The 24763-nt window shown below is 35.8% G+C and overlaps 2 protein-coding genes across 7 annotated transcripts; both read left to right on the forward strand.

Moving 5' to 3' along the window:
• Positions 1 to 4023: 4023 nt before the first annotated feature.
• On the forward strand, positions 4024 to 16285 carry rnf121 (ring finger protein 121). 2 transcript variants are annotated; one of them, XM_038294550.1, is made up of 9 exons: positions 4024 to 4173; positions 6846 to 6883; positions 7179 to 7320; positions 8446 to 8600; positions 8779 to 8886; positions 10883 to 11003; positions 12886 to 13019; positions 14980 to 15081; positions 15808 to 16285. In XM_038294550.1, the coding sequence occupies exons 1-9, from the start codon at positions 4096 to 4098 to the stop codon at positions 15926 to 15928; spliced, it is 999 nt and encodes a 332-aa protein (XP_038150478.1). In that variant the 5' UTR covers positions 4024 to 4095; the 3' UTR covers positions 15929 to 16285. The 2 variants fall into 2 exon arrangements, with proteins under 2 accessions (XP_038150478.1, XP_038150479.1); XM_038294551.1 differs by lacking the exons at positions 14980 to 15081; positions 15808 to 16285 and adding an exon at positions 13430 to 13540 and having other exon boundaries at positions 12886 to 13080.
• A 184-nt stretch (positions 16286 to 16469) lies between these two features.
• On the forward strand, positions 16470 to 20039 carry LOC119789596 (interleukin-18-binding protein-like). Of its 5 annotated transcripts, none has more exons than XM_038294552.1 (5): positions 16470 to 19209; positions 19289 to 19330; positions 19400 to 19462; positions 19586 to 19715; positions 19826 to 20039. In XM_038294552.1, exons 1-5 carry the CDS (start codon positions 19185 to 19187, stop codon positions 19980 to 19982), a joined length of 417 nt encoding a protein of 138 aa, XP_038150480.1. In that variant the 5' UTR covers positions 16470 to 19184; the 3' UTR covers positions 19983 to 20039. The 5 variants fall into 5 exon arrangements, with proteins under 5 accessions (XP_038150480.1, XP_038150481.1, XP_038150483.1 ...); XM_038294553.1 differs by having other exon boundaries at positions 19406 to 19462; XM_038294555.1 differs by having other exon boundaries at positions 19319 to 19330.
• The last annotated feature ends 4724 nt before the right edge of the window (positions 20040 to 24763 follow it).

A 24763-nucleotide genomic window follows, 5' to 3' on the forward strand; every position in this document is an offset into this window, starting at 1 on the left:
ATGGAGAGATATTTGTGCCATCGGTTTGAGCGCGCAGGAACCAATCCGAGCGCGCAGTGAGACAACACGCGCGCGCGCAAAACCGGTCTGGCGCGCGCTCAACTCTGAAAAACCCTCTCTAGTTGAGCGCGCGCCAGACCGGTTTTGCGCGCGCGCGTGTTGTCTCACTGCGCGCTCGGATTGGTTCCTGCGCGCTCAAACCGATGGCACAAATATCTCTCCATACCTCAGCCTGGTCCCTCAGTTTGTGTTAGTAAAATCTTCTTGATCGGTCTTCAACGGGGGATCCGCGACCCCTAGGGGGTCTACGGAGGTACTGCATGAGCGTCTGCATGGTTAGTTGATATTTTTATATTCCCCCCCTGCATTTCTTTCCCCCACTAATTGAAATATCTTTAAATACTCATTAACATGAAATCAACGCACTGTAGTAAACAGATAAATGGAGGCAGAAGATGTCTTTCAGTCATCAATGCTCACATTCAGCGACACACAGGAGCTCTTTCAAGCTGGGCACCGTTTCCTTCACAACACCTGTCCCATCAACCAGGAATCAGAATCAGAAAAACTTTTATAATCCCAGGGAGAAATTAATTTCTTTACATTACTCCATCTGTAATAGAGTGACTATAGGACACAATTTCATACAATATATATAAATAGGGGGTCCCCGCTCCATCTCGCCATCAGTTTGGGGGTCCTTGGTCTGGAAAAGAAGACCCCTGTTCTTGAGGGTTTTACTATCCATGTAACTTGTTTGTTAAACCTGCCTGGTATAATTTTCCAGGATTCCTTTTTAGTATGTATTGAAATGGAATTTCAAATGGAAAAAATTATAAAAAAAAAAAAAAAAAAAAACATTTGCACCTTAAAGACTACTTTCCTATTTTTCTTTTAATAATTACTCATAAAAAAGACCATTCAAGCAGCACATTTTTCCTGATGTTTTTGAGAATATACTGTAGGGTTGAAAGCTGCAGCTGCTACTAGTGTGAAGTGATGGACAGCAACAAAGCATTAAAGCAACAATGGGGAAATGCTGTCCCCTCAATGCTAATGTAAACCCTGGTTGGATAAGGATTCAAAACTGGATATGAAGATGAAATCCGACGCACAGTTTCAGAGTTACAACTGATAAAATAATTGCTGTCTGTGGTTCTACAGTAGGCTATGGTGTAATTGAGCAATATATGAAAAAAAAAAAAAAAAAAGAACTATGAACTAGTTCGTTTTTTGGAATTGTGAACTATGAACTGAACTAGTTCATTTTAAAATGTGTGAACTGAACTTTGAACTAGTTCACGTAGAAAGAGAACTTTCCCAACACTGTATATATATATATATATATATATATATATATATATATATATATATACATCTGTAGTATATATATATATTTATACATCTGTAGTATATATATATATATATATATATATATATATATATATATATATATATATATATATATATATATATATATATATATATATATATATATATATATATATACACATCTGTAGTATATATATATATATATATATATATATACATACAACAAACCACACAAAATAATATAAATATACTCTCTCTATATATGCATATATTTAAATATAGATCCAAATAAAGAAGGAGGAAAATTAATAATACATACCTCAATGGTTTGCAAGAATCTGCAAATTTATATCCATACACACCCATATATAATTTTTTTAATCTTTAATAGTTTAAATACGATTAAATAAACAAGAGTTTTTATATGAATTAATTGAATTTAAAATAATCCCTAAGTGCTATCATAGAAAATTCTTTTTTTTTTTTTATACTTTAAGTGCTGACTTTCCTCTGTATATTTATTACATTCTAATAAGACATGTTCCACTGTTTCCATCTGGTTACAGTAACTGCAAGTTTCCCTATTCACCAATTCTAAGTCGAGATATGACTACCTCTTCTTTCTGCCTTCCATTCATACCACAGTTATTACTCTCCACAATCATTTGAATGTTATATAAATCTCTAACAGTGTCATGCCAAACCTTACTGTAACCACCCGAGAAAAGATGAAACAAACTCTGTTAAAAAAAATAAAGTTCTTTATTAAACAAACCAAAGAAACCAAACAGGGTTTGACTAACTAAAAAAACTTTACGAATGTTATTCTGAATAATAGGTTTACCCTCACTTGAAAGAGCCATTAGGAACAGAGCCGGGTTTTTTCAACCAATCAGGGCTGATGGTGCATTCAAGTGGTGTCGTTATTATTATGAATACCAAAATCCAACTACAAATTCCACATGAACACTCACTCATGTCGTAATTTCCATTGGAAAGCTGGGAAGATTCTACGGTAGTCGAGTTGCCGAGATGACGTAAACTTTGACATTTCCAACATGTTTTTCTTCTCTAACAAAAAAAAAAAAAAAAAAAAAAATCATTTGAACACAATGCGCTGGTAATTTCCACTTTACAAGTGGAAAGGTTCCTCTTTACCAGACCTCGTGAAGGCAGCATGACCAACGCACCAATCAGAATCCAGAGCGCAGTTATTTAACACCATAATGTGGCGGGAGGATTATATACGTCTCTGCTTGTCACATCCTGAGCCGCTTTAACGTAGGGGCTAGACTGGACTGAAAACCTAAGGGCCCACATTTACCAGGGGCCCACTATGATGTGAAACAAGAAATTGTAGCTAACATGTAGCCTAATATGTTGATCAATCCGTCAGTCATTTCTGGATGAGCCCGTAAAAAAAAAAAAGAAAAGAAAAAAGCCCATTAATAATGTTTCAAGGCAACAGAGAATCATTGGAGAGCTTCATCTACTATTCCAGGTGTCAATGTGCTGCAGGCGAGTGTGCAAGAACAGCTTTGATGGGCGTTTGCTTCTTTTGAGGCTGCTTTATCTTTGATATAAACTAAACTTTTGTTTTCTACATTTTTTTTTAAATTAGCTATAGTTGGAGAATTTCCTTGAGTAGACCAATGCAACACATAAGAAATTCTACTGTCCCTTGTTTATCAAATCATTTGCATAAATATTTATATGGAGTATTTATAGTTTTGGCAGTTCACATGTACATAATACACAGTACATATGTTTAGTAAATGAAATATTTAAGTTTAATTGAGGGCAGTATTGTGTAGTCTTTCATTTTATCCATAAATGGGTCTTTGATTTATGTTGTTAATTATTCATTGCAAGTCCACAGTTTATTTATTAGAATAATACTTTTCATTTCAGGTACTGCATTTTTGAGAGTTATCAATCTCTTATCATATTTAAAAAATTTTTTATACATGTTAAGTCTGTTTAGCTGTTAAGTCTATTTATATTGAATACAATGTTTTAAGAGTTTTCTATTCCATTTCTAAATGGGTCTTTGATTTATAGCTTTATTGCTTATCAGTGCAATGTTCCCAGCAAAAGCACACGTTTGGTGTTAAATATGGGTCACAGATTATATTTGATTATAACATATTACTTGGTTATTAAAGTCAGTTTGTCAAAATTACAACATCTTTTACAAATAATTAGTAAGGAGAATATAAAAATGGATGTGTAACCATATGGTGGGTTTATTGTGTGCCCCAGGACCTCTAGTCAGGTTAAAGTGGCACTGGTTACACCTGTTCTAGTAAGTCTTAACTAAGATAATAGTGACTTTCTACCATTTCCTTATCAAGTTTTTCTTCACAAAAACATGTGAAAAAGAGTCAAATAAGAGCAATAAAACCTTTTACATATCCCATGTTTTTTTTTTTAAGTTTTGCATCAATTCCTCTCCAGTGAAAGATCTTTGTTCACATTTAAAAGATGTTTGAATATAAATGTAAAGTAAAGGTAAAATTTAAAAGCTAAACTTATCTGATTCACAGAATCAGAATCACAAATTCATTTAAAAATATGAATTTGGGATCAGCATATATTTGGTGCGTCTGTTCTTGGCATATGACAATAAAAGCCAACCGTTTTACAATTTGACCTACATTTAATTCAGAATTTTATTTTGAAAGTATCTAAAACCGGAAGTGACCCTCCTAAGCCGCTCTGCTAATGCCAATGGCCCCGGAACGGTAAAGAAGCTCTCCGAAGATGGCAGGAGTGTTTGAGGTGGAGGTTGACGGTGTTGAGCACGACCACGGACTAGAGCATCACAATGAACCGAACCAGGTCAGACTACTGGACCGAACCGACAGTGAGGGGTTATATGAGTAGGTGTAGGTTATCGTCAGCAGGAGCTAGCTTCCGAGTTAGCCTCTAGATTTAGCTCACTGTAGGAGCAGCTAACTGCCACGGTTAACTCAACAACCATTAGAGAAAGAACGCTGTCAGCTAAACTGACAGCTAAACGTAAAACCAGCGCTTCACAAGGAAAATTAATTAAAAACTAAACTTTCACCTTGTTGACATGATTAGACCTGTCTGCTTTTATTCAGTCAAAGCCACTGTTTTTTCCCCTTTATCTTTTGGTTTTTAGACGTTTTCTTTCCTATTTGACTGAGCAAAGATTTTCTTTAAACTATTATTAGTGTTTGATAATGTGGCTGGTGGAGGTCAAAGATCGGGTCACTTAAGTGGAAGAAAATCCAGCACCTAATATGACATTGCGTTTTTTTTTCCAATAATCAACGTTATTAAATATAAAGTGAAAAGATTAGAGTAAAATTTACAAAAGGGTTATTTAGACACATATCTAAACCTTTTGTAGTTATATGAACCATGAACAGAACCTTGATGTACTCATAAAATCCATATGTCGATGATTTAGTGAGCTTTTGCTTGTTGTACTTCATATTATTGTGTAAAGTGACTAAAAGTGCCCTTGCAAATATTATGCCAAGGTTTGGTGACCTGATACTGTATGATCTCTCATACTATTAATGATGAATGCCTTCTCCTTTGTTCACTTTTTACATTTGTACCGCAAAGAATGCAAATTATATACATCTGATCCTTTATTTGCAATTATCATATGTTCATTGTTAGAAATGTGCCTAACTAGGGAGGCATTCATCAGTTCACCCTACCAGCTTTTAAATTAATTTCAGGTAGTTAAACAAGCTTAACAACCTGGAGTGACAGTAGCTGTTAAGCACAGTGGAATGCCTTATTTGAATATCTGGACTTAAGATTGATAGAGCAGCTGTCACAGATGCACCAATTTGGTTTTTATTTGCCTTTTTTTTTTTTTTTTTTTTGCAGGTTTGGCTTTTTTTTTCCATTAGCCTCTTCATAAAATCTTACTTCACATTTCTTGTTAGAGGTTACAATTTTAAGTTAATCAAAAAATAAATGAGTTACAAAGATTTCCCATTTTTCTGTTTTTCTTCAAATTTTCAGTCGAAGTCTGCTCTCTCCTCAATGTTACAGACTGCAGCTTTAAGTATCGAAGGAAGGCCTGTTTTTAAAAAAAATACTTTTCAAACTTTAAAAGGTGCAAGTTTTCAGTTTTGGTGCGTTTCAACCACCAGATTAACATAAATTATTTTATTGGTGCGTTGCTGACAACAATGTTTTCACTATAAATATATATGGGGATGGGTTTATTCTGATCTTTGTAATAATGTATAAAAATAATCATAAAAAAGGGAGTTTTCAGTTTCCAGAGGTGTCAAGTAAAAAATACAGATATTTTGTTACTGTACTTAAGTACACATTTTAGGTATCTATACTTTACTCCATTAATTTTTTTTCTTCCCACTTTGGACTTTTACTCATTACATTTTCACAAAAGTATCTTTACTATACTTTACTATAATATATTTTCTATTCCTTACATTTTTATAAACAAATGTTACTCATTACTCTTGGCTTCAGTTTAATGTTTATAAATATTTATTTCTCATCATGTGCGCCATCCAATGCGGATCATTGGTGCCATCCACATCTAGTGAAAACTAGTGTAATTGGATGAGTCATATAACGCAAACACTCATTGGTTAGACAAAGGAAATCCTCAGAAGCAAGCAGGTGTTCTTCAAACTGCAAACGTGAATTGTCTATGCCATGCTACAATGTAGGATTCAGAAAAAGATGTTGAAATGTCTGAAAGGTCAGACACAGGTGAGAGCGTATCAGGAGATGGAGATGGAAACCAACAAGACCTCCCTCATCCTTGGCCCTATCTCAAAAAAATAGTTGGAAAATTGAGCTTTCTATCCATATAGTGGTATCTGCTGTTTTTTTTTAAAGGTTACTTTATACTTTAAGTATTTTTAGAGGACATATTTTTTCACTTTAACTTGAGTAAAGAGGTCAAGTTGATACTTTAACTTTTACCAGAGGGTTTTTAAACTGCAGTATCTATACTTCTACTTAAGTAACAAATGTGTGTACTTTTGACACGATTGTCAGTTTCTAACCCTGTTCAATAAAGTAAAATGAAACAGTAAAATCTAACAATACAGAGTTAAGGCTTCTCCTCACCAAAATGAATTTTTTAAAATTAAAATTAGACATGCTGATTCAAAATGTTATATTTACAAATATAATAAAAGACAAGTTGTCCTGATCTGATATCAAAAATCAATCCGATATCAGCCTCAAAATGAATATGGGAATATATCAGCCTGCATCCAAAATCTCAGCTGATAGAAGCCCTAAGCTTCTGTCAAAGTGTTTAAACCCATTGGGTCAGTTCTTCTCACAGCTGTTATGGTGTGGATATGAAAAAGTTGTAAAGAAACATCACAAAATAAAAGAAATAAAGGGTGTTCTTTATAGAGGTAGTAGTCTTGGATACTGCAGCAAATAGAGTACTTTGTCCACAAGTAATAAATTGATTTCCTAATCGTTCTAAAGTAACTTTTGTTCACTCTTTTTTTTTTTTTTTTTTTTAACAGTTCGATGTGTCTAAGCTTTCGCCAGAAGAAAAATGGAGGTTAGTGTCTACACCCTGCATGGACTTACCTGAACTGTTCACTGCTGCACATCTGTAGGTCTTGAGCTGATAATAGTACTTCTGTGACTATGTACCAATGATAAAACCACTGATTCCATCTCTTTTATTTATTTGTTTGACTTGTAAAACGTTTAATTCTCTGGTTTTATAATGACTCCAATTTAACCCATTTTATCATCCTCACCTGTATTAGTTACATGATAAACCAACATCCTGTCTCTATAAATCAAAAAAATATTGCTAAAATAAATCACTTGTGCATCTATCTCAACAGAGTGGAGCATGCAAAAATGCACGCCAAACACAAGGGTCACGAAGCCATGCACGCAGAGATGGTCCTGATCCTCATTGTCACACTGGTCGTCACCCAGCTGGTGCTTGTTCAGTGGAAACAGAGGCACCCAAAGTCGTACAATGTAAGACACAAAAGACACGAGCTGAGGGTGAATATGGGAAGATCATCATGTTAAGGTTTTCATATGGAGTACAAAATGTGTTCAAGTGGGACCAGAGGTATAGAGATGCACCAATCTACTTATTTTTTTTTTCTTCTGACTATGGTTGTTCGCTGTACCATATTAATTTGGTATTGAGATTCTGCAGCACTTTAAACGGTGCTATACTACATTTGGCTTGGAGCTTTTTTGCAGCCCTGCCGACGGGACCAGAACAGTGCGGCTGCACCGCTGTTGTGTGCATTATTATTGTGTAATTATTTTTTTAAATTAAAATAAAATCAGTAATTATACTTTTTGTTTTCTCCTTTTATTTGAAAAACATATTAAGTACCGATACCAGAAGGCTGGTATCGTGGCAACTGTATTTTAGGATAGTAGGAAGTGGATATCTGTAGATCCAAATACTTTTCTGATACCAGAGCTTTTTTTGTTTTATCCATCACTGTACGGATGTATACCCACCAAAGGTAACCTAGGATAAGTTTAAGGTGGGGCTAGGACATATGGTGTAAATGTACAATCTCAGATTTTTTTCCTTTCAAATCTGATTATTCAATTTTTTTCACTTAAAAATAACAAATGATATTGCTTTCCAAAACTTGCTTTGATTTCTATTATCCTTTCTGGGAGGTGAGCTTAATTTAAAAAGCAATGAATTCAAGCTGATGAATGCAGATAAATATTCAAGTATCACAACAAATAATGAAAATATACCTGCAGCTAGTGGGTTCATACAGGGAGCTAGTTTATCAGATGTGATGAGATATCGAAATAATAATAATAATAAACTAATTGGACTTCATTGATCTCACATTGGAGAAATTTACCTCTACATTTAACCCACCCCCTTGGGGAGCTCTGGGCCGCCATCGTGGGGCACCCGGGGAGCAGTGTGGGGTTAAGGGTCTTTCTCATGGACCCAGAGTCCATTTAAGTGCATACTTCCATTCTCTTTCAAGTCTTGTTTAACCAACTATATTTAAATCTCGGATAGCGGCAAACTTTTCCATTGTGTTTTTTGTTTTTGTTTTTTTTCTTTGACTCACATGCGCTCTCTAACCTGCACATTTTCCTGTCTTTTAGCTGGTAACTCTGTTCCAGATGTGGGTAGTTCCTCTCTACTTCACAACCAAACTTCACTGGTGGAGGTTTCTGAGCACGTGGTTTATCTTCTCCATCATCACAGCATACATCTCCTTCCGTGCAACCCGTAAGCCACTTGCCTGTACCACACCAAGGTATATCCAATTCTTAAACGTAGGTAAAACCTTCAGTTACACATAACATTAAAAAGTGAAGGTTTTATCTATCAAAAAAAATTGATCAGTGCTCTTTCCCTGTTTGTTGTCAAGCGGCTGTGAATGATTAGTTATATTAATAGCAATTATAAACAATCATCACTGTCTGTGCCTGTAGGTTGGTGTACAAGTGGTTCCTCCTCCTGTATAAGATCAGCTATGCCATAGGGATATTTGGCTACAGCGTCGTCATGTTTACACTTTTTGGTATTAACCTTATATTCAGGTATGTATAAATGCAAATACACACACACACACACACACACACACACACACACACACACACACACACACACACACACATATATATATATTGCTAATTATTAATGAAAATGAATGATTTTTAGCGTCTTTGTCAACAATGTGATTGTATCACCACTAGATGGTGCTATTTTAAAATTCGCTGTGAGAAATGCTTCTTTCAGTGAGTTTCAGTGAATATGACCTTAAACTTTTGTTTTGTATAGTAATTTAGCTTACAAAAACGAAACCTGTGTTTATAGAATAATAGAAGTATTATGTGGGAAAAATAAAAACATGTTCTACTTTTGAAATCTCAGCCTAATGAAAGTGTTTTTCTGTATAATACCCAGTATTTTTTTTTGCATGAATTACTGATTTAGTTCAGGACGGAGGCCATCGGCCTGTGCTCTGCTCTTCTATTTTCTTGAGGCTTAAGCCAAGAAAAAAAAATGTTGTGACCAAACACAGTCATTAAACTGAGTATCCTGTTTAAATATTTGGTTAGCATCTAAATAAACTTGTATGTAAATGGAACCAGGAAGAGATCAAAATATTCTGCCTCATCACTGACTGTGGTCTTAGAAACACAAAGTAAACCCACAGTGCTCCCTTTTTATTTATCATAGGTTTTCCTTCCACTGAACTTTCCATTGACGTGCTGGTATACCAGAGCACACTATAAGCAATGCGTGTGAAATTAGCTGATTTTCCCCTTACTGTATAAGAAGCTGCACCCTCTGTTCCTTCCTGTCTTTTGACTTGACTTTTATCTTTAAGAAGGAGCTGTCTTACTCATCATTGTCTCATTTCCCTCTATTTGCGGTTCATCCACGCATAACTGATGATGTTCGAGGTTAAAAGCTGATGATAGTTTTTATAGAATCATTCGTCACCCTCGGTCCATTTGCTTCTTTTTCTGATTCAGTTACGTCAAAAATCAACAATATTTCCCATCTGTTTAGTCCCTTTTATTTATACCAATCAGTGTAATGAAATAAACTGCACTTTTAGCCTATATTAAATATAAGTATACAAAGAAGAGATTATATAAAGGTATAAACTAAACTTGTATCTAACTACAAACTATGTCTGCTAAAGAAACGTGACGTTTCAGTCTTTGTCACTTGATTTATTATCAAGTGACAGTTGCTCATTGTTTTCCTTATCTGTTTGCTCAGACAAAGGGGGAAATGCCTCAGTTCAGCAAAACTTAGCACATAATAGGGATTACCTGCTAAATGTAGTATTATGCTTTTAAAGTAGATGTTCAAGGCTCGAGCTTTTATTAAATGTGCAAACATGCAATCTCTACATAACAAACATTTGTTTTCTTCGTCTTTTTTTATTTAAAGAAGGGCGTTGCCAAGGACACTGCTTTTGTTTTCAGTTTCCTTATGTGCAGGGTGAGAGGTGAGTGTTTCAGCTTAATATAAAACATAAACACTAATATATAGGGGTTGGATATGTGACTTAAAAACCAAACCTCAGATTTCCTTTTTTTTCCTACGGAATCCAACTAATCATTTTTTTTCTCCTTTAAGTTTCATAATAAAAAATTGCAAACGACATAAATTGCTTTTAAATATGAACTTTGCTCCCAACCATCTCATCTGAAAGGTTATGAAATTCAAGCTATTAAATATGCTGTAAAATTATCATGTTTCCCAACAAACAATGAAAATAAAACACATTAAATGTTTGCAGCCAGTTGGGCACACAGTGAAAGGGTTTTTTAGTTATGAGGAGACCTCTAAGTGCAAAACTGACTGGAAGGCCAAAGATAAAATTTTCATAGACAAAAAAATATATTTTTTCGTTAAATAATTGAATTCCCCCGTCCTATTTATAAGGTTTATTTATTCTATATCACATTTTCGGTGCAGTCTTCACTTGTTTTTTTTTTGTGGCTTATTTGTAATCAGTCTTCTATAGATGTGAGCATTGCTTTATCTTGTTTCTCTCTGTGATTATCGTTCCAGGATAAAGCCAGAGGATGCCATGGACTTTGGCGTGTCGCTGCTGTTTTACGGGCTGTACTACGGGGTCCTTGGCAGAGACTTTGCTGAGATGTGTGCAGACTTCATGGCCTCCACCGTTGGAGTAAGTAGATAAACTGCATGTGGTTAAGACTTCATTTTAAATCCAGAGAGTCGTTAATTAAAGCCAGTTTTTTTTTAAGGTCAGTACAGATTATTTTGGCATCAGTCTAACTGATCCCTGATATGTGCTGCTTTTTCCTTCTTCATTTAACATGATAAAAATGAAACAATCTTGTAAAATATTACACTAGTCTAAATTTAAACAAAAATAGATCTTAACAAATGAAATAAAACATTAACATTGGATAGCAGATGCAGGGAGCAGCAATGCATGTCCTTCATGTGATCTAAAGTGATGGCTGCTGAATGACAATGAACTGGCCAATGAATGCATGCATTGCCCAATACAAGAAAAAAAAAAAAAAAAAAAAAAAATATATATATATATACACACACATATACATGCCTTGTCTGGCCGATACATTAACTATATTTAGCCTTTATACCAGACCACTGGGCCCTAGGATTTGCCTCCTATCAGGTTTGCCTTGATAGGTGATATTTTTCCCCTTTTCTCTGCAAGCTGGCCTGTAACCCGCATATTCCACATCCTCTGTCAGAGCTCTGCTCCGCCCCGCTCACGTACGCCGTGCGGAGCACTTGTGCAGTCATGTTAATTCAATTCAATTCAGTGTATTTATTTAGCGCCAATTAACAACACGTCATCTCAAGGCATTTTACAGTACAGTTAATCAGTGAGAACTGTTCCACATCCACCGCTACTCCTCTGCACATCACTGTTGACATGTATTTATTTCTTAACTTGAAAAAAACTGCAGAAAATAATTTATTTACATTTATGATTAACCGATGCATCGGCCGGACGATATTTTTGCCCGATATAAATCTTCTTTTTCCCCTCTTGTATTGATCAGTGCATGCATGCTTTGGCCGATTCTTCGGCACATCCAGCAGTCATGTTCTGTTTGAAGATATTTTTTGACGTGTGTAACGTTGTTGTAGTGGATTAAGAGAAATAATTTGGGCTTTAAAGAACCAGCAGCACATATTGGGGATCACTTAGACTGATGTAAAAAAAAAAAAACAATCTTTCTATCTTAAATATAATTTTAAACTTTATTTAGGAATCACTTCCTGTGTTCATTGGGAAATCTTAAACCTGGTGCAGTTAGTCCAGCACTGCAAAAAAACATTCCGAAGTAGTCTTTAAATAAGCTTATTTTTTTCTAAATTTGAGCAGACAAATAAGATGATCTAAAAGAATGAGTATTTTCCATTTAAAGTAAGAACAATATACATTTAAAATAAGATAGCATGAGTTATTTTTCTTATCTTAGTTCGGTAGATCATCTATTTCATTAGCAAATTGTCTTATCTGCTAAAATCAAGGGGAAATACTCATATTTCAAGAATAATATAGTTAGACTTTAATTTTGCAGTTTTGTTTTAGAGGAAAGTTCCTGTGCTGCAAAAAAAAACCCCAAAATGAGTTAAAATGTCTTAATGTGTTTTTCCAGTTAATTTGGGACAATATACCTATTTCAACAAAAATTGGCTTACAGTGTTTTATTTTTTGAATTGTTGGCTTTGATTCTTAGCATAAGGTCCATCTGTCTGTCTGCATGGAGTTTGTATGTGTGTCTGATTTACTAGCGACCAGTTCAACCCGCCCTTCACTCGTAGATTGCTGTAGATGGGCATCAGCTCCCTGTGACCCTGAATAAGTGATGGATGGATGGAGCGAGTGAGGGTCTTCCTCATACAGACACCGAACCTCCTGCCCTCTTTTCACCTGAATCAAATTCTTTCTTTCTTTCTCTGAATGTGTTCCAACGCACAGTGTCTGGTTGGTGGGAGGCAGCGACCTCTGACCTCTGTGACTGTCATTGCTTCTCTAACGTTTTTCTGTTTTCTAATGTCAGTATTATAGTGCGTCAGGAATGCCAACCAAGCACCTGTCGGATAATATCTGCGCCGTGTGTGGTCAGCCTATTCTGGTAGATGTCAGTGAGGAAGGGATCATCGAGAACACCTACAGATTGTCCTGCAATCATGTGTATCCTTCCTGTCCTGCTCACACAGATGGGCTTTTCTTGCCAGTGGAAAGGGAAGTTAAGGTGCATCATGAGGTGTTGTCTCTTTCAAAGAGTTAATTTACAGTATTGTTTTGGGAACCACAACATGTAAAGAGGAATTGACAGGGTGTACCTGACCTTTATCCTACACTGTGTTTGATGCTATAAAAACACCATAGGCTACTTCCCCAGCGATGATTGTAATCTGCTGAACGTTGAAAACCACATGACTAGCAGTAATATGTGGTCAACTTTGGTTCATGCATGAACCCTTAAAGCATGGAATGATTTCTCCACATTCGCCAGAGAAAGTCTAACAAACCTGCATTTTTATGCTTTTTTTTGTTTTTGTTTTATTTTAATATTGCTTTTCTATTGTTTTAAATCAAAGTTATTAGGAACTACTGATGAAGATCCACAGAGCCTTTCTCAAGCTGCAGGTTGCAGAACCCTGCTCCAAAATAACCGATGCCTGTTCTACCTGTAAATAATACCACTCATTTAATGTTTTCTGCAAAAGTTTTCAAATCAGGGTTTATGGTAAACTGAAACTGATGATAAAACAAAAACTTTTGTAGCGAAAATATTTTTGTCAACTGAAATGAGTAAAATGACTGCCTGAAACTGTGTAGCACGCTTGTGAAACTAAAACATATGAGATGCAGCACATATCAGGGATCAGTTAGACTGACGTTAAAACAATCAGCATCAGTGTTTAAAAAAAGTTGATCTCGATTCCAAACTCTCAACATGAGCACCACAAAGATTACAGCCACTTATCCATCAAGCCTGATAGGTGTTAGCTCACATCTTTTAAAGGGGTGTGGAAGCAAAATATAACCTGTTTAGATTCTGAGAATCTCTTCTGTTACCGACAGCTCGTGGTTTTTTTTGTTTGTTCCAGTAAGCAGTGCTGGGATTGTTACCACAGCAGGCTGATGTTGGCTTTAGTCGCCCTGGAAAATACTGCAGCGTGCGTGACCCAGCGGCAGGCGCACTTAAAATGTGGGATCCTCATTTGTTCAGTTGGGAAACACGACTTCCAGACGGCGCCGGTGGATGTTTGAAAGTTGTGTAGCTGTGGTCTGAGGTTTGTCACCTGTCAGAGCTTTAATACTCCAGATATCACAGAGGGTTGCATTTAGGAGGAAGCTAGTGGTAAACTTGACTTTATTTTCCGTCAAGCATTTAGACCAAAAAATAAATAAATGCATGTTTCAAATCTACATTTTTTTGCCACTAAAAGGCTCTTTTAGTATAATCTAAAAGTTTTAATGTTCCACGTTTGTTTGGCAAAACCTTCTAATAAAACGCAATCCAACAAAGTACATAGAATACAGTTTATAATGTGCACAATAAATATATTTATAGTTTATTTCTTCAGAATTTATTTCCAAATTACTTTTTAAAATATTTTTTTCAGACATATCTTTTTTTGTTTTTAAGGTTTCATCTTTTAAATCATTTTCCTGATTTTCTTTTGATTAATTTTTTAAAATGTATTTTTCCTACAGATTTTGATCAAATTTATTTATTTTCAAACTTTACTGATTTATTTTTATCCCCCCCCCCCCCCCCCCCCCCCCGTAATGCTGCAGACCAATAGGAACGCTGTTGCTAACGTCCACACAGAGCAGACTTTTTATTGGTTGAAGTTTGCACAGGTTTTAAATTCCTCTACATTACAAAGACTCACTTTTTGATTTTTCTGCCCTTTTCTACAAATTTTCCTTTTTGCAATATGTTCTTTTCTTCCACCAATGTTGGAACTTTTCTCTCCACAGTCCGTCTCCTGCAGCTGGGTTGTTGCACAAACAAAACAAAATTGGGATTGTTTTTTTGTTTTAATATTAATGCTGTTTTCTACAAACTCCTGGAATTTGCTGATGAGTCTCTAACTAAATTTCAAGTCTTTACATGAAGCCTTAACTCCTCATCCAGTTTCCATGAGTTCTGCATAAGAGGCTGGTGCATTGTGGGAAAGAAGCAGATGTGCCCGTACTGCAAAGAGAAGGTGGATCTGAAGAGGATGTTCAGTAACCCGTATCCTTTTTACTGTTTCATCTGTAAAACATTTAATAAACTCCATAACTTTCATTTACTGTTTTTTTTTCTTAATATTAAACTGTTATTTTAAAAAATAAAACTGACCAATAAGACTGTTTTTAATCTTATAAGGGTATTTTGAGGGGAATAAAGAGAACACAACCTGTTTTTGACAGAAGCAGAAGTTTGACAATTGCTGCTTGTTAATGGTAATTAACTGTTGGACCTTATATGTTGGCAGCTTGCATATCAAGTTCTGGTTCCTTTCAGTTTAGGCCATATTGGAGCCATTCAAATGTAGTAGATGATTATGACTAATGGCTAATTTGAAATCCCATAAGTTTTAATATAAACCTGTGAGGTAATGTCTGTCCAATGGGGAGACTGCTGCCTGCAGTTGTCAGGGAAGTAAACACAAAAAGGTATTGCTTTGAAAATATAAAGTGCTTTATCCAAGGATAGTGATTGAAAGTTTAGTGGAAGGAAAAAATAGTGTAAAAGAAACTAGGATAAGAAAGGATGTTTCCATGTTGTGGATTACAAATAGTCAAGATTAACAGACAAATTTGCTTCTGTGTTTTCTTAGCGACTGAATATTGTTTTTATTAGCTGTTGCAAATAGAAGTATATAAATACAATTCATACTTTGAGCTTAACATTTTAAAAGAAAATAAGCTATTGTTGTATCATGTACCCGTTCATTTCCTGAACTGCTTCCTGAAGCTGGGAAAGGCCACACGTGATGTATGGACAGCTTTTAGACTGGCTTCGATACCTGGTGGCCTGGCAGCCCGTCATTATCGGCTTTGTTCAAGGTATCAACTACACCCTGGGTCTGGAGTGATCCCGGACTAAAGACCTCAATGGACAGAAGATATGCACTGGCTCAAACGCATCGGGCCTAACATTCTAAAACCCATCAAAGGTGTCTCTACTTTTTGTAAATATTTATAGGCGCATATCTGTATTTACGGTTGAGTTTAATTACTGTTCTCACTCTGGAGCTCTGTCACTTTCCAAGGATTTGTTTCACATCTCATAACCATGTTAATCATGATTTGGTTGAACCAGTAAAATGGTTTTCAAGATTATTAGAAAGGTGCTTTTTACTGATTGGTCTTAAATATTTGTTTAAAGTGTCATGCTGGAATTTGTGATGTCTCTGTCTGAAAGTTGAGTCATAAATCTTGAATGGAAATCATGACTTCCTCAAATACACAAACCCAGATTCTCTTCTTTTTATTAATCATCTGGCTGCTTTATACATTTGGTGATATATTTTTAGCTTATAGAGGCCTAGGTTACTTCAAAACTGAAGCAAGTCATCTTGTGACTGAAAGCATTAGGTCACTGGGGAAAACCTTTTGATCATATTAAATCCAGGATTCCTACTCACCACTGCATGACACTTTGATGACCCTTCACACACCGGTTATCGCTTCAACTATATTAAAAGGTTAACATTCCCTAGTAGCCCCTGAGAACTAAAATCAATTGTTCTCACTAAAGTAACACTTTTAGGCGGTAGGGACGCTAGATGTGTAACCTACAGGTTTAGGGCCCCTGAAAGCAACTGGCAGAACGGCACTTTCGCAAAGTGAATAAATCTCCATATGTTGGCAAACGACTTGAGACCAGCAGGTTGAAAAATCATGGAGGCTCTTGCAAAGAGAAGTCTTGACTAATCCGTAACCAGAGAACCAAAAATGTCTGTCCAGGTAAGGGTTATATCTGTTTTGTATACAACTTTTAGCTTGATTAGCTCAGACTGCCGTAAAGAGGCGCTCCAGATCAAATTACTTATTCAGAGACGGATCCGCTCCTCGCATAAATTTGTACCAAAGTATTAGAGATAAAAGATTTTGGTGGATCTCTGTCTGAGCTGCCCCCAAGAACTCGCCTACATAACTCTAGAGCAGACTTCCCCAATTTCGGCTCTCTGGGCCAAGAGGTGCACCATATTCTGTGACCCAGCAACACAAAAATAATACCTAAACCCAAAAAAAGTGTGTAGTGAAATACATGCTGGCCTGCGTCAAAGAAAATGGAAGGATCAGTAGAGGTGGGCAGACCGATCCTAGGTTCTATACTATCGATACCATCGCTCCTATTGATATTGAACAATACTCGTTAACACTAACTGCAGCAGATTCACTAGTCTCCCCGTCTGTGTCACAGCGTCAGACCAGCATACCCATAGTCGATATGTATGCGCAAGATGTCAGCTTCTCGTTTATCTCTTTAGTTTTGTACCAAAAATAAACTTTTAACTCCCTTTAGTCATGTACAAAAAATCGCCATACGCTTCAAAAAACAGCAAAAAGTAAGTAAATTATTTTTCTGTACATGACTAAAGGGATAAGCCCATTGAGGTAGTTTTTATGTTTATTTTTTGTACAAAACCTCAGGGATAAACGGGTATTACCTATGGATACGCTGGTCTGACAGGGTATGCTCATCTGACAGAAGATTGGTTAAATGTAGTGAAAACACAAGTTTAAATAAATAGGCACATGAAAAAAGCATGAGCAAGAAAACATCAAGCTACACAAATGGAGAGAGGAGACCAAACAGATCCTCGACCCTCAGATAGACGTCTCTGACAGAGGCGTTTCAAATCTCCAGAGAATATTCAGGTAGATAAGAGTCATCACCTTCATATTAACTTTCAAAGTAGACACTATCAAGTGATATAACAACTATATCAAGCGATACAAGGCTTCGTCTATATAAGACTAACTGCGGATCCAGACATTTGAATTGAGAAAGCTTCCTGGAGAGGTGGCGAAACGTCTTCAAATCTTGGAAACCAAGTCCAGTGGATATTTTTTGAATTTTTACGGAATAGACACTATATGTCATGTGTTACTAGATACCACTCAGAAAGTGTAGTTGAGACCTTGAAAGAACCCAGCACATTTATCCGATTGAAACATATTATCTAAATGGGCAAACATTTGCTAATCCTTTATTTATCCCACAATGTGGAAATAAAATTTATAGAATTAAAGCAACATGCAAGTTCACACAATACAAACAAAATTGCATAAGGATTGAAAGATAAAATATAAGAAGTGGATTTGGAAAAAAAACACTATGAACATAACATTTTCATTGAATACTAATATTATTCGATTGTAATAATAAAATAAAAAACACACAAAAAGAGAGGTTCCATAATACACCAAGCTTAAATAAAATTGCCGTATCGTATCGATATCGGCAATACCGACCCTGTATTTACTAGGTATCGTGATCACTCTGCTCTAAGGATCGGATCGGTCTGTGAATGAATCACGCGACAAAGAGCGCCACAGGCTAGACGCTGTTGGCCAACAAAACATATCACACATATCTGCTCAGATATTTTTTGTTTCTCTGATGTAGAACTTATCCTAGAGCAGTGGATATGACCTTGTCTTTACAAGAAACTCCAAAACTTCTCAATCTAGTCCAAAGGGGTTACAAAACACACTGGTTCATTTAGCTACGATGCATGGAAAATAGCCGATAATCCTGGAATCTATTAGTCTAGCGTTCCTGGTTCCTAAGAGTCACACAATTGTCTCAAATTAAACTAATTTTTGCTTCAAAAGATGCATAGCAGTGGGAAAAAACACACTCTGGAAGAAACTTAAAGAGTAAACTGATTACTAAAGTTGAAAAATAAAAGATTTTGATCAAACTGGGTATTTAAATAAATGTTGCTGTCATTTTTAACATAAGATTTTTAAAGGTCAATTTTAAAGGCTAAGCCCTCAAATCAATAAAAAGCTTGTCTGTACAACAAGCCTAAAATGAGAAGTTTCTATGCAAACTAGAAATAAACACCAATCCTCTAAACATCACATTGTTTAGATGCTGTATTATCCAAACAATGCACATTTACAGGGTTTCCACTGAATGACGATGCACAACCACATACATGATCTCAATGACTCAGGATTCACCAGAGAACCTATCGAGTTCAAAGGAAAAAAATAGGCCTATAGACGGAGCTGAGAGGAAATCCCCCACGTGGATAAAGGGGAAGTATGCATGAATAAATGCAGCAGTCCAGCGCTGCAGCCAGAAGGTGATACTGACTGAAAGAAACAAGCATGAAGCTGCAATCTGCCATTGAAGGTAATTTTGCATGTAGTTTTTGTATCTATTATTTGTTTGCATTTGTTTGTTTGTGATATTTTTATGGTCTCTGCTGCAGTTTTTGGATGTGTATTTCTGCTGCTTGCAGATGGATTTCCAGGTCAGTATTTAAATATGACATTGTTTTAATATGTATTTTATTTTTTTCTCGCTTATCTGTGATGTTCAGTTTCAGACTTTGACTCTCCAAAGATCATCGGGCCTCTTCACAACAACATCAAAGTGGATCCAGGTAAAACTTGCATAGCTTCATGTCTGATAAAAGTATCTTTTTTATGAGTAAAATCCATATTTTGCTTTCAAATGAAATATGTTCAAAGCAGTAATTCCAATCCTGGTTTGCTGATCTTTTCAGGCGAGCTGCTTGTTCTGCACTGTGATGCTTTTCCAAACTGCGATGAAGACGAGGCTGTGATCTACTGGCTTGTCAACGGCACTTTCCCAGAGGAAACACCCAGCAACGACAGAATAATCGAATCAAAAGAGTAAGAATTATTTGAAATTTCATTAAAAGCAGAAACACTTAAACGTCTAAATCATCTTAATGTTTGTGCTTTAAACCTGGTTCTGATCACAATCAACCATCCTGTTCTAGATCTTTAATGGAGGGCTCCATCCTGCAGAAGAATCTGCTGTTAAAAAACGTCACATCGGACGATCTTGAGTCCACCTTCAGCTGCGTTGTAACAAATGCAGTGGGAATGGCACAAAAGTTCATAAAGTTAGCAAACACAGGTTGTAGCAGTAACTGAAAGGGACAATAGGTTTTAACCTGTAACTTACACATCTGACACTATGACGCAGTATTACGACCTTTTTTTCAATAAAAAAAATAAAGTCGTAATACTAAGAAAATACAATCAGAATATGAGACAAAAAAAGTGTTTTAAGAAGACAAAAGCCCCACTTGAATTATTATTATATAGAGAAAACTTTACATTCAGGTAGGCTACTTCTTAATCTGGAAATGTTACCACTTTTTCTTTGGTAATATTAAGGCTTTATTCTCATAAAGTTCAACTTGAATCTTTATCCTGGTAATTCTCTGACTTTATTCTGTTAATATGATTACCTTATTATGGTTATATAATGTTTTAATCTTGTAATGTTACGACTTCAGTCTGGTAATATACGAGGGACGTTCAATAAGTAATGCCCCTTACCCTCCTCCAGTTTTTTGATCTAGCTGAAATTTTTGCATGTGCAATTATTTATATCTCTATAGATTAAATAGTAAATTAGGGCTTTGAACTAATTGTGGTTTCTGATTTATAGGTTTTCGAACTGAGTCAAGTCTGAAACGGAGCCTGTTGAGTGTCGAGCAGTGATTCATACCCCACAGAGACTTGTGATAAAATGAAACTAATTTATGGTGATGATGATTCCCCATAATATGACAGTAAAATGTTTAACAAGATCATATGATGGCAAATCCTCTTCAAGTCCCCCGTGGTCTGCGGTCTTTCAAATACAAAAACCATATCACTGCTCGACACTCAACAAGCCCCTTTTCAGACTTGACTCAGTTCCAACTGTAAATCAGAAACCACAATTATTCCAGAGCTTTAATTTACTACTTAATCTACAGAGATATAAATAATTGCACGTGCATAATTTTAGCTAGATCAAACAACAGGAAGTGGTTCAGGGGCATTACTTATTGAAAGCCCCTTTTATATACTTGAATATGGTTATATGACTATTTTAATCTGTATCTTAAAGTTTTTAATCTGGTAATGTTACGACTTTAATCTGGCAATAAAACTACTTTATTCTGGTATTATTATATTATTATACTATTCTGGTTATATAGCTAGTAAACCTAATATTAGGACTTTCTTCTTGTATGACTTAATCTTGGTGATAAAGAAAACTATCTCTAGTATGGCGCTAATGTTGTAATAACATTGGTTGTTCAGTTTAAGGAATACCTTCAGTTACAACAGAAAAAAAACATAAAGACATTTTATCCTCTCGGTTTCTGTTTTGAGGCATTTTAAGATGAAACCGAAACACTGACTGGAAATCTCCTGTGAAAAGTTCATAGTTTCAAACACTCTGAATTGTTTGTGTGAAAACTAAACAAACTGTGATTGAATTGTTTTCAACTGTCAATACCTGCGTTTAGACGCCCCATTAAGGCACTTTATATTCACTGTGGAAACAAAATAAAAGAAAATCCTAAACTTTTTGCTCTCGCCTGCTTTTTGTTTACTTTGCTTTAAATGTAAAAAGCTGAAAGAAGTGAAGTGGGTTATTGTTGAATATCGCTATGATTCTGAGCTGTCATTGGTGCAGTTTGTCCTGCCATACGGATCCTCACTTTATCATTCCTTATGGAGACAACACATAACCAAACAGTAAAGAAGAATAAAGACTGATTAAGTTATAGCTGTCAGATAAATAAATATACTCAATTTATTCTCTTAAAGAGACAGTTAAAAGAAGAGAAATCTCTGACTTTACTTCATAAGATATTGGGGCTAAATAAGCATATCCCATTTTTATGATGGTTTATCCATCATATCCCGAGGAGGCCTCTGGTTCCAGACCCTCAGGGAAGTGCAGATTACTTTAGCTTTTGGTGGTGCGGTTCATGGAGAAACTCATGGTAGACGAAAAAAGGACTGGCTCCTAAAAGACATTTCATCCCAGTGCTTTCACCCCCACCATGGACTGCTCTCCCTGCTTCCCTCTGGGAAGAGGCTTTGCAGCATTCAATGCAGGTGAAGCTAAATCTGCAAGTTTCCTCCCCGCCCCTATCAGCCTGCTGAACTGTTGAAAAAACTCTAAATCATGTCAGACTCTGCATTGCACTGATTGCACCATGTATATTTAATATTTCATAAAATAAAATACTTTTTGTCTTTATTTGACTTAATCTGAATCTGCATGGCATCGAGAGAAGCAAATAGGACTGCATTTATTTATTTTTAGGAATCTTGGGTTTATTAGGGCCATACAGAGACTTAGTATTACCCAAGTAATGCAATTAGAAAAAAATATTTTATTAATCATTCAAACTGCAGAGAAGTTTAACTCAAGGGCTAAACTGATCTGAGTTTACAGTAAAGTTGAGCACTTCCTTAATCTCGTAATTTAGCATTATTCTCTTTATATCACAAGTTTAATCTGGAGACATTACCACTTTTAATTTGGCAACACTCCCATAAATAAACAGTTCTAATTCTGTTTATATTCTGATTTGCAAATCGGTAACGTTACATCTTTAATTACATAATGCATGATTTTAATCCTGTAACATCAAGATTTTTAATCCCATAATGTTTCAATTTTTAACACCCTTCTTTTAAAATTTTGTTCTGGTAGACTTAATGATTTTAATTTGGTTTTTGTAATAAAAAAAAAAAAAAAAAGAAAATCCTAAATTGGCCCCAATACTCAGTAATAATAAAATATTCAAAGTTTTGGCAGATACAATATGAAGTTCTTTGCAAACATTCATTCACCTACTTCAACATCTTGTCAGATTAAAACCACAAATTAGAATGAATTCTGTGGGGATGGTGTGATAAAACAAAGTATGGCATAAATGCGAGTTGATAGGCAAATGATTTATTTTATTTATTCATTTCACAAATGAAAATATCAAAACTTTGATGTGCATTCATAATCAGCCTCCATTCCACTCTATTAAAACCCAGTACATCCAGGTGCCTCATTAGAAACTCTAATCAGTGGAAATTATTCCCAGTATACATGTAGCTGTCCTCTAATGGCCTCGGTTAGTTAGAGAAAAACATACAGCATCATGAAAAACAAGGAACAAAGAACGGGTCGGGTAGACAGAGATGGATTATTTAAGTCCAGAAGTCAGAAGCTTTAAACATGACACAGCTGAATTCATTGAATGCTGCTAGGAAGTCTGGAGTCCACAGCATTAATTGGCATGAAAAGAGCCAGACGTTTCCTGTTTCCCCTCGACAGGTAGGAGACACAAACAAACATGTAGGGAAAGTCTACTCAGATAAGAAACATTTCTGACCCACATAAAAACAACTCTAGAATAAAACCAACACTGCATATTACCATTAATTCACCACCCCCATAGTTAGACATGGCTGGGGCATAGTCATAATGCGGGCTGCTTTTCCACATCAGAGACAATGATAAAAAAAAAAAAACAGATCTTTAATTCAATCCAATCCATGAAGTCTAGAGATAGATGCAGCTAAAATTGGGTGGAAGACCAGAGAAACAGTTTTCACAAACACTCTTCGACCCGATTTCATGGGCACAGACAGGAATCTGTGCAGGTATGAAACACTGGCTCATTCCACTGCAAATCTGCAGCTAGGGTTGCAGCAAACTGTGATTCTAAAAATATCTACTCAGGACAGTAGTAGTGTTTTCAGCTATTTACCCTTTTTTCCTCCACCTGATAATTTTCCACTACTTTTGCAGGCGTATTGCATGAAAACCTGACAAATCAAACGCAGAGGACTGTCTGTGGTTGTAATGGGACACGATGAGGGGAAGGTGTTGGAGTATAACTACTGAAACCAGTCAACATACTGGGGGCAAACAAGGAGACCAGGGCCCCAAATCACAAAGAAACCTCCTTTATTAGCCTAAAAAGGGCTTCAGATAGATGACAGCAACTCTGAACTACGATAAGCACTTTTTAAATTAGTGAGGTTTGGTTGAACTTGTTAGGTATGCTGTTGACTTTCAAGACCTGGTTGGTTGATGAGACAAAAAAAAGACAAAAAAAAAAAAAACTAAATGAGACATGATTAAAGGTGCTTAGTCATGTTATACACCTCTAAAAAAAAAAAAGTCCTTTATAAGCCTGAATAGCATTCCAGCACTGGATACAATGAACAGGCATAAACAGAGGTTTGCACCATCTGCTGGTGGTACAGCAAAACTACAAGAAAGCCGAGATACAACAGAGCTCAGCGCTTTATAGAAAATCCTCCCCAGGGCCCTCTATCAGAAAATCAAAGGGGAAAAAAATCTTGTTCTTATCAGGAGAAAACAGGGAAACAGCATTAAGGTAAGAAATATTTCAATTAAATAAAATGTAAAAAAAAAAAAAAACATAGGCTAAAACCTGTTTCATTGGATTAAATATAAATGAAACACATCAACATGATATTTCTATGGTAGATGCATTGTTGATGAGCCAAATGTTTATTTTACTGTTTGTACTTGGGCTGCAGAGACCAACACTAGCATTGCTATCACTATTGCTATCACTAGCAGGAGTGCTTGAGTCAAAGCTCATTTATCAAGGGATCAGAGGCACATTTCTGAATGGATTTTATCTGCTTTTAACGTCATTTTTTTTTTTACTGCTTCAATATTTAGAAATAAAACTCCAGAGATGAGATGGCATCACAGCAGACGTCTGGATGTCCTTTAGGTTATGGATACTGACTTCACCATGTCCAGCACAGGAGAGCTCGGCTGGATTGTGGGTGTACTGTCGTACTGTTACACTTTCATTTTTTGTGTATTTATGTGTATTTTTATGTACATATTTTTAGGGCTGAAACAATTAAAATGT

The sequence above is a fragment of the Cyprinodon tularosa genome, unplaced genomic scaffold, assembly GCF_016077235.1.
Source record: "Cyprinodon tularosa strain WSP-4 unplaced genomic scaffold, ASM1607723v1 ctg341, whole genome shotgun sequence".
NCBI classification, from domain to species: Eukaryota; Metazoa; Chordata; class Actinopteri; order Cyprinodontiformes; family Cyprinodontidae; genus Cyprinodon; species Cyprinodon tularosa.

Coding starts and splice junctions, on each gene's coding strand:
- LOC119789596 (XM_038294552.1), top strand. CDS start 19,185: ATGAAGCTGCAATCTGCCATTGAAG. Junction 19,210..19,288: donor GCTGCAATCTGCCATTGAAG/GTAATTTTGCAT, acceptor TCTCTGCTGCAG/TTTTTGGATGTGTATTTCTG. Junction 19,331..19,399: donor GCTTGCAGATGGATTTCCAG/GTCAGTATTTAA, acceptor TGTGATGTTCAG/TTTCAGACTTTGACTCTCCA.
- rnf121 (XM_038294550.1), top strand. CDS start 4,096: ATGGCAGGAGTGTTTGAGGTGGAGGTTGACGGTGTTGAGCACGACCAC. Junction 4,174..6,845: donor ATCACAATGAACCGAACCAG/GTCAGACTACTG, acceptor TTTTTTTAACAG/TTCGATGTGTCTAAGCTTTC. Junction 6,884..7,178: donor TCGCCAGAAGAAAAATGGAG/GTTAGTGTCTAC, acceptor CTATCTCAACAG/AGTGGAGCATGCAAAAATGC.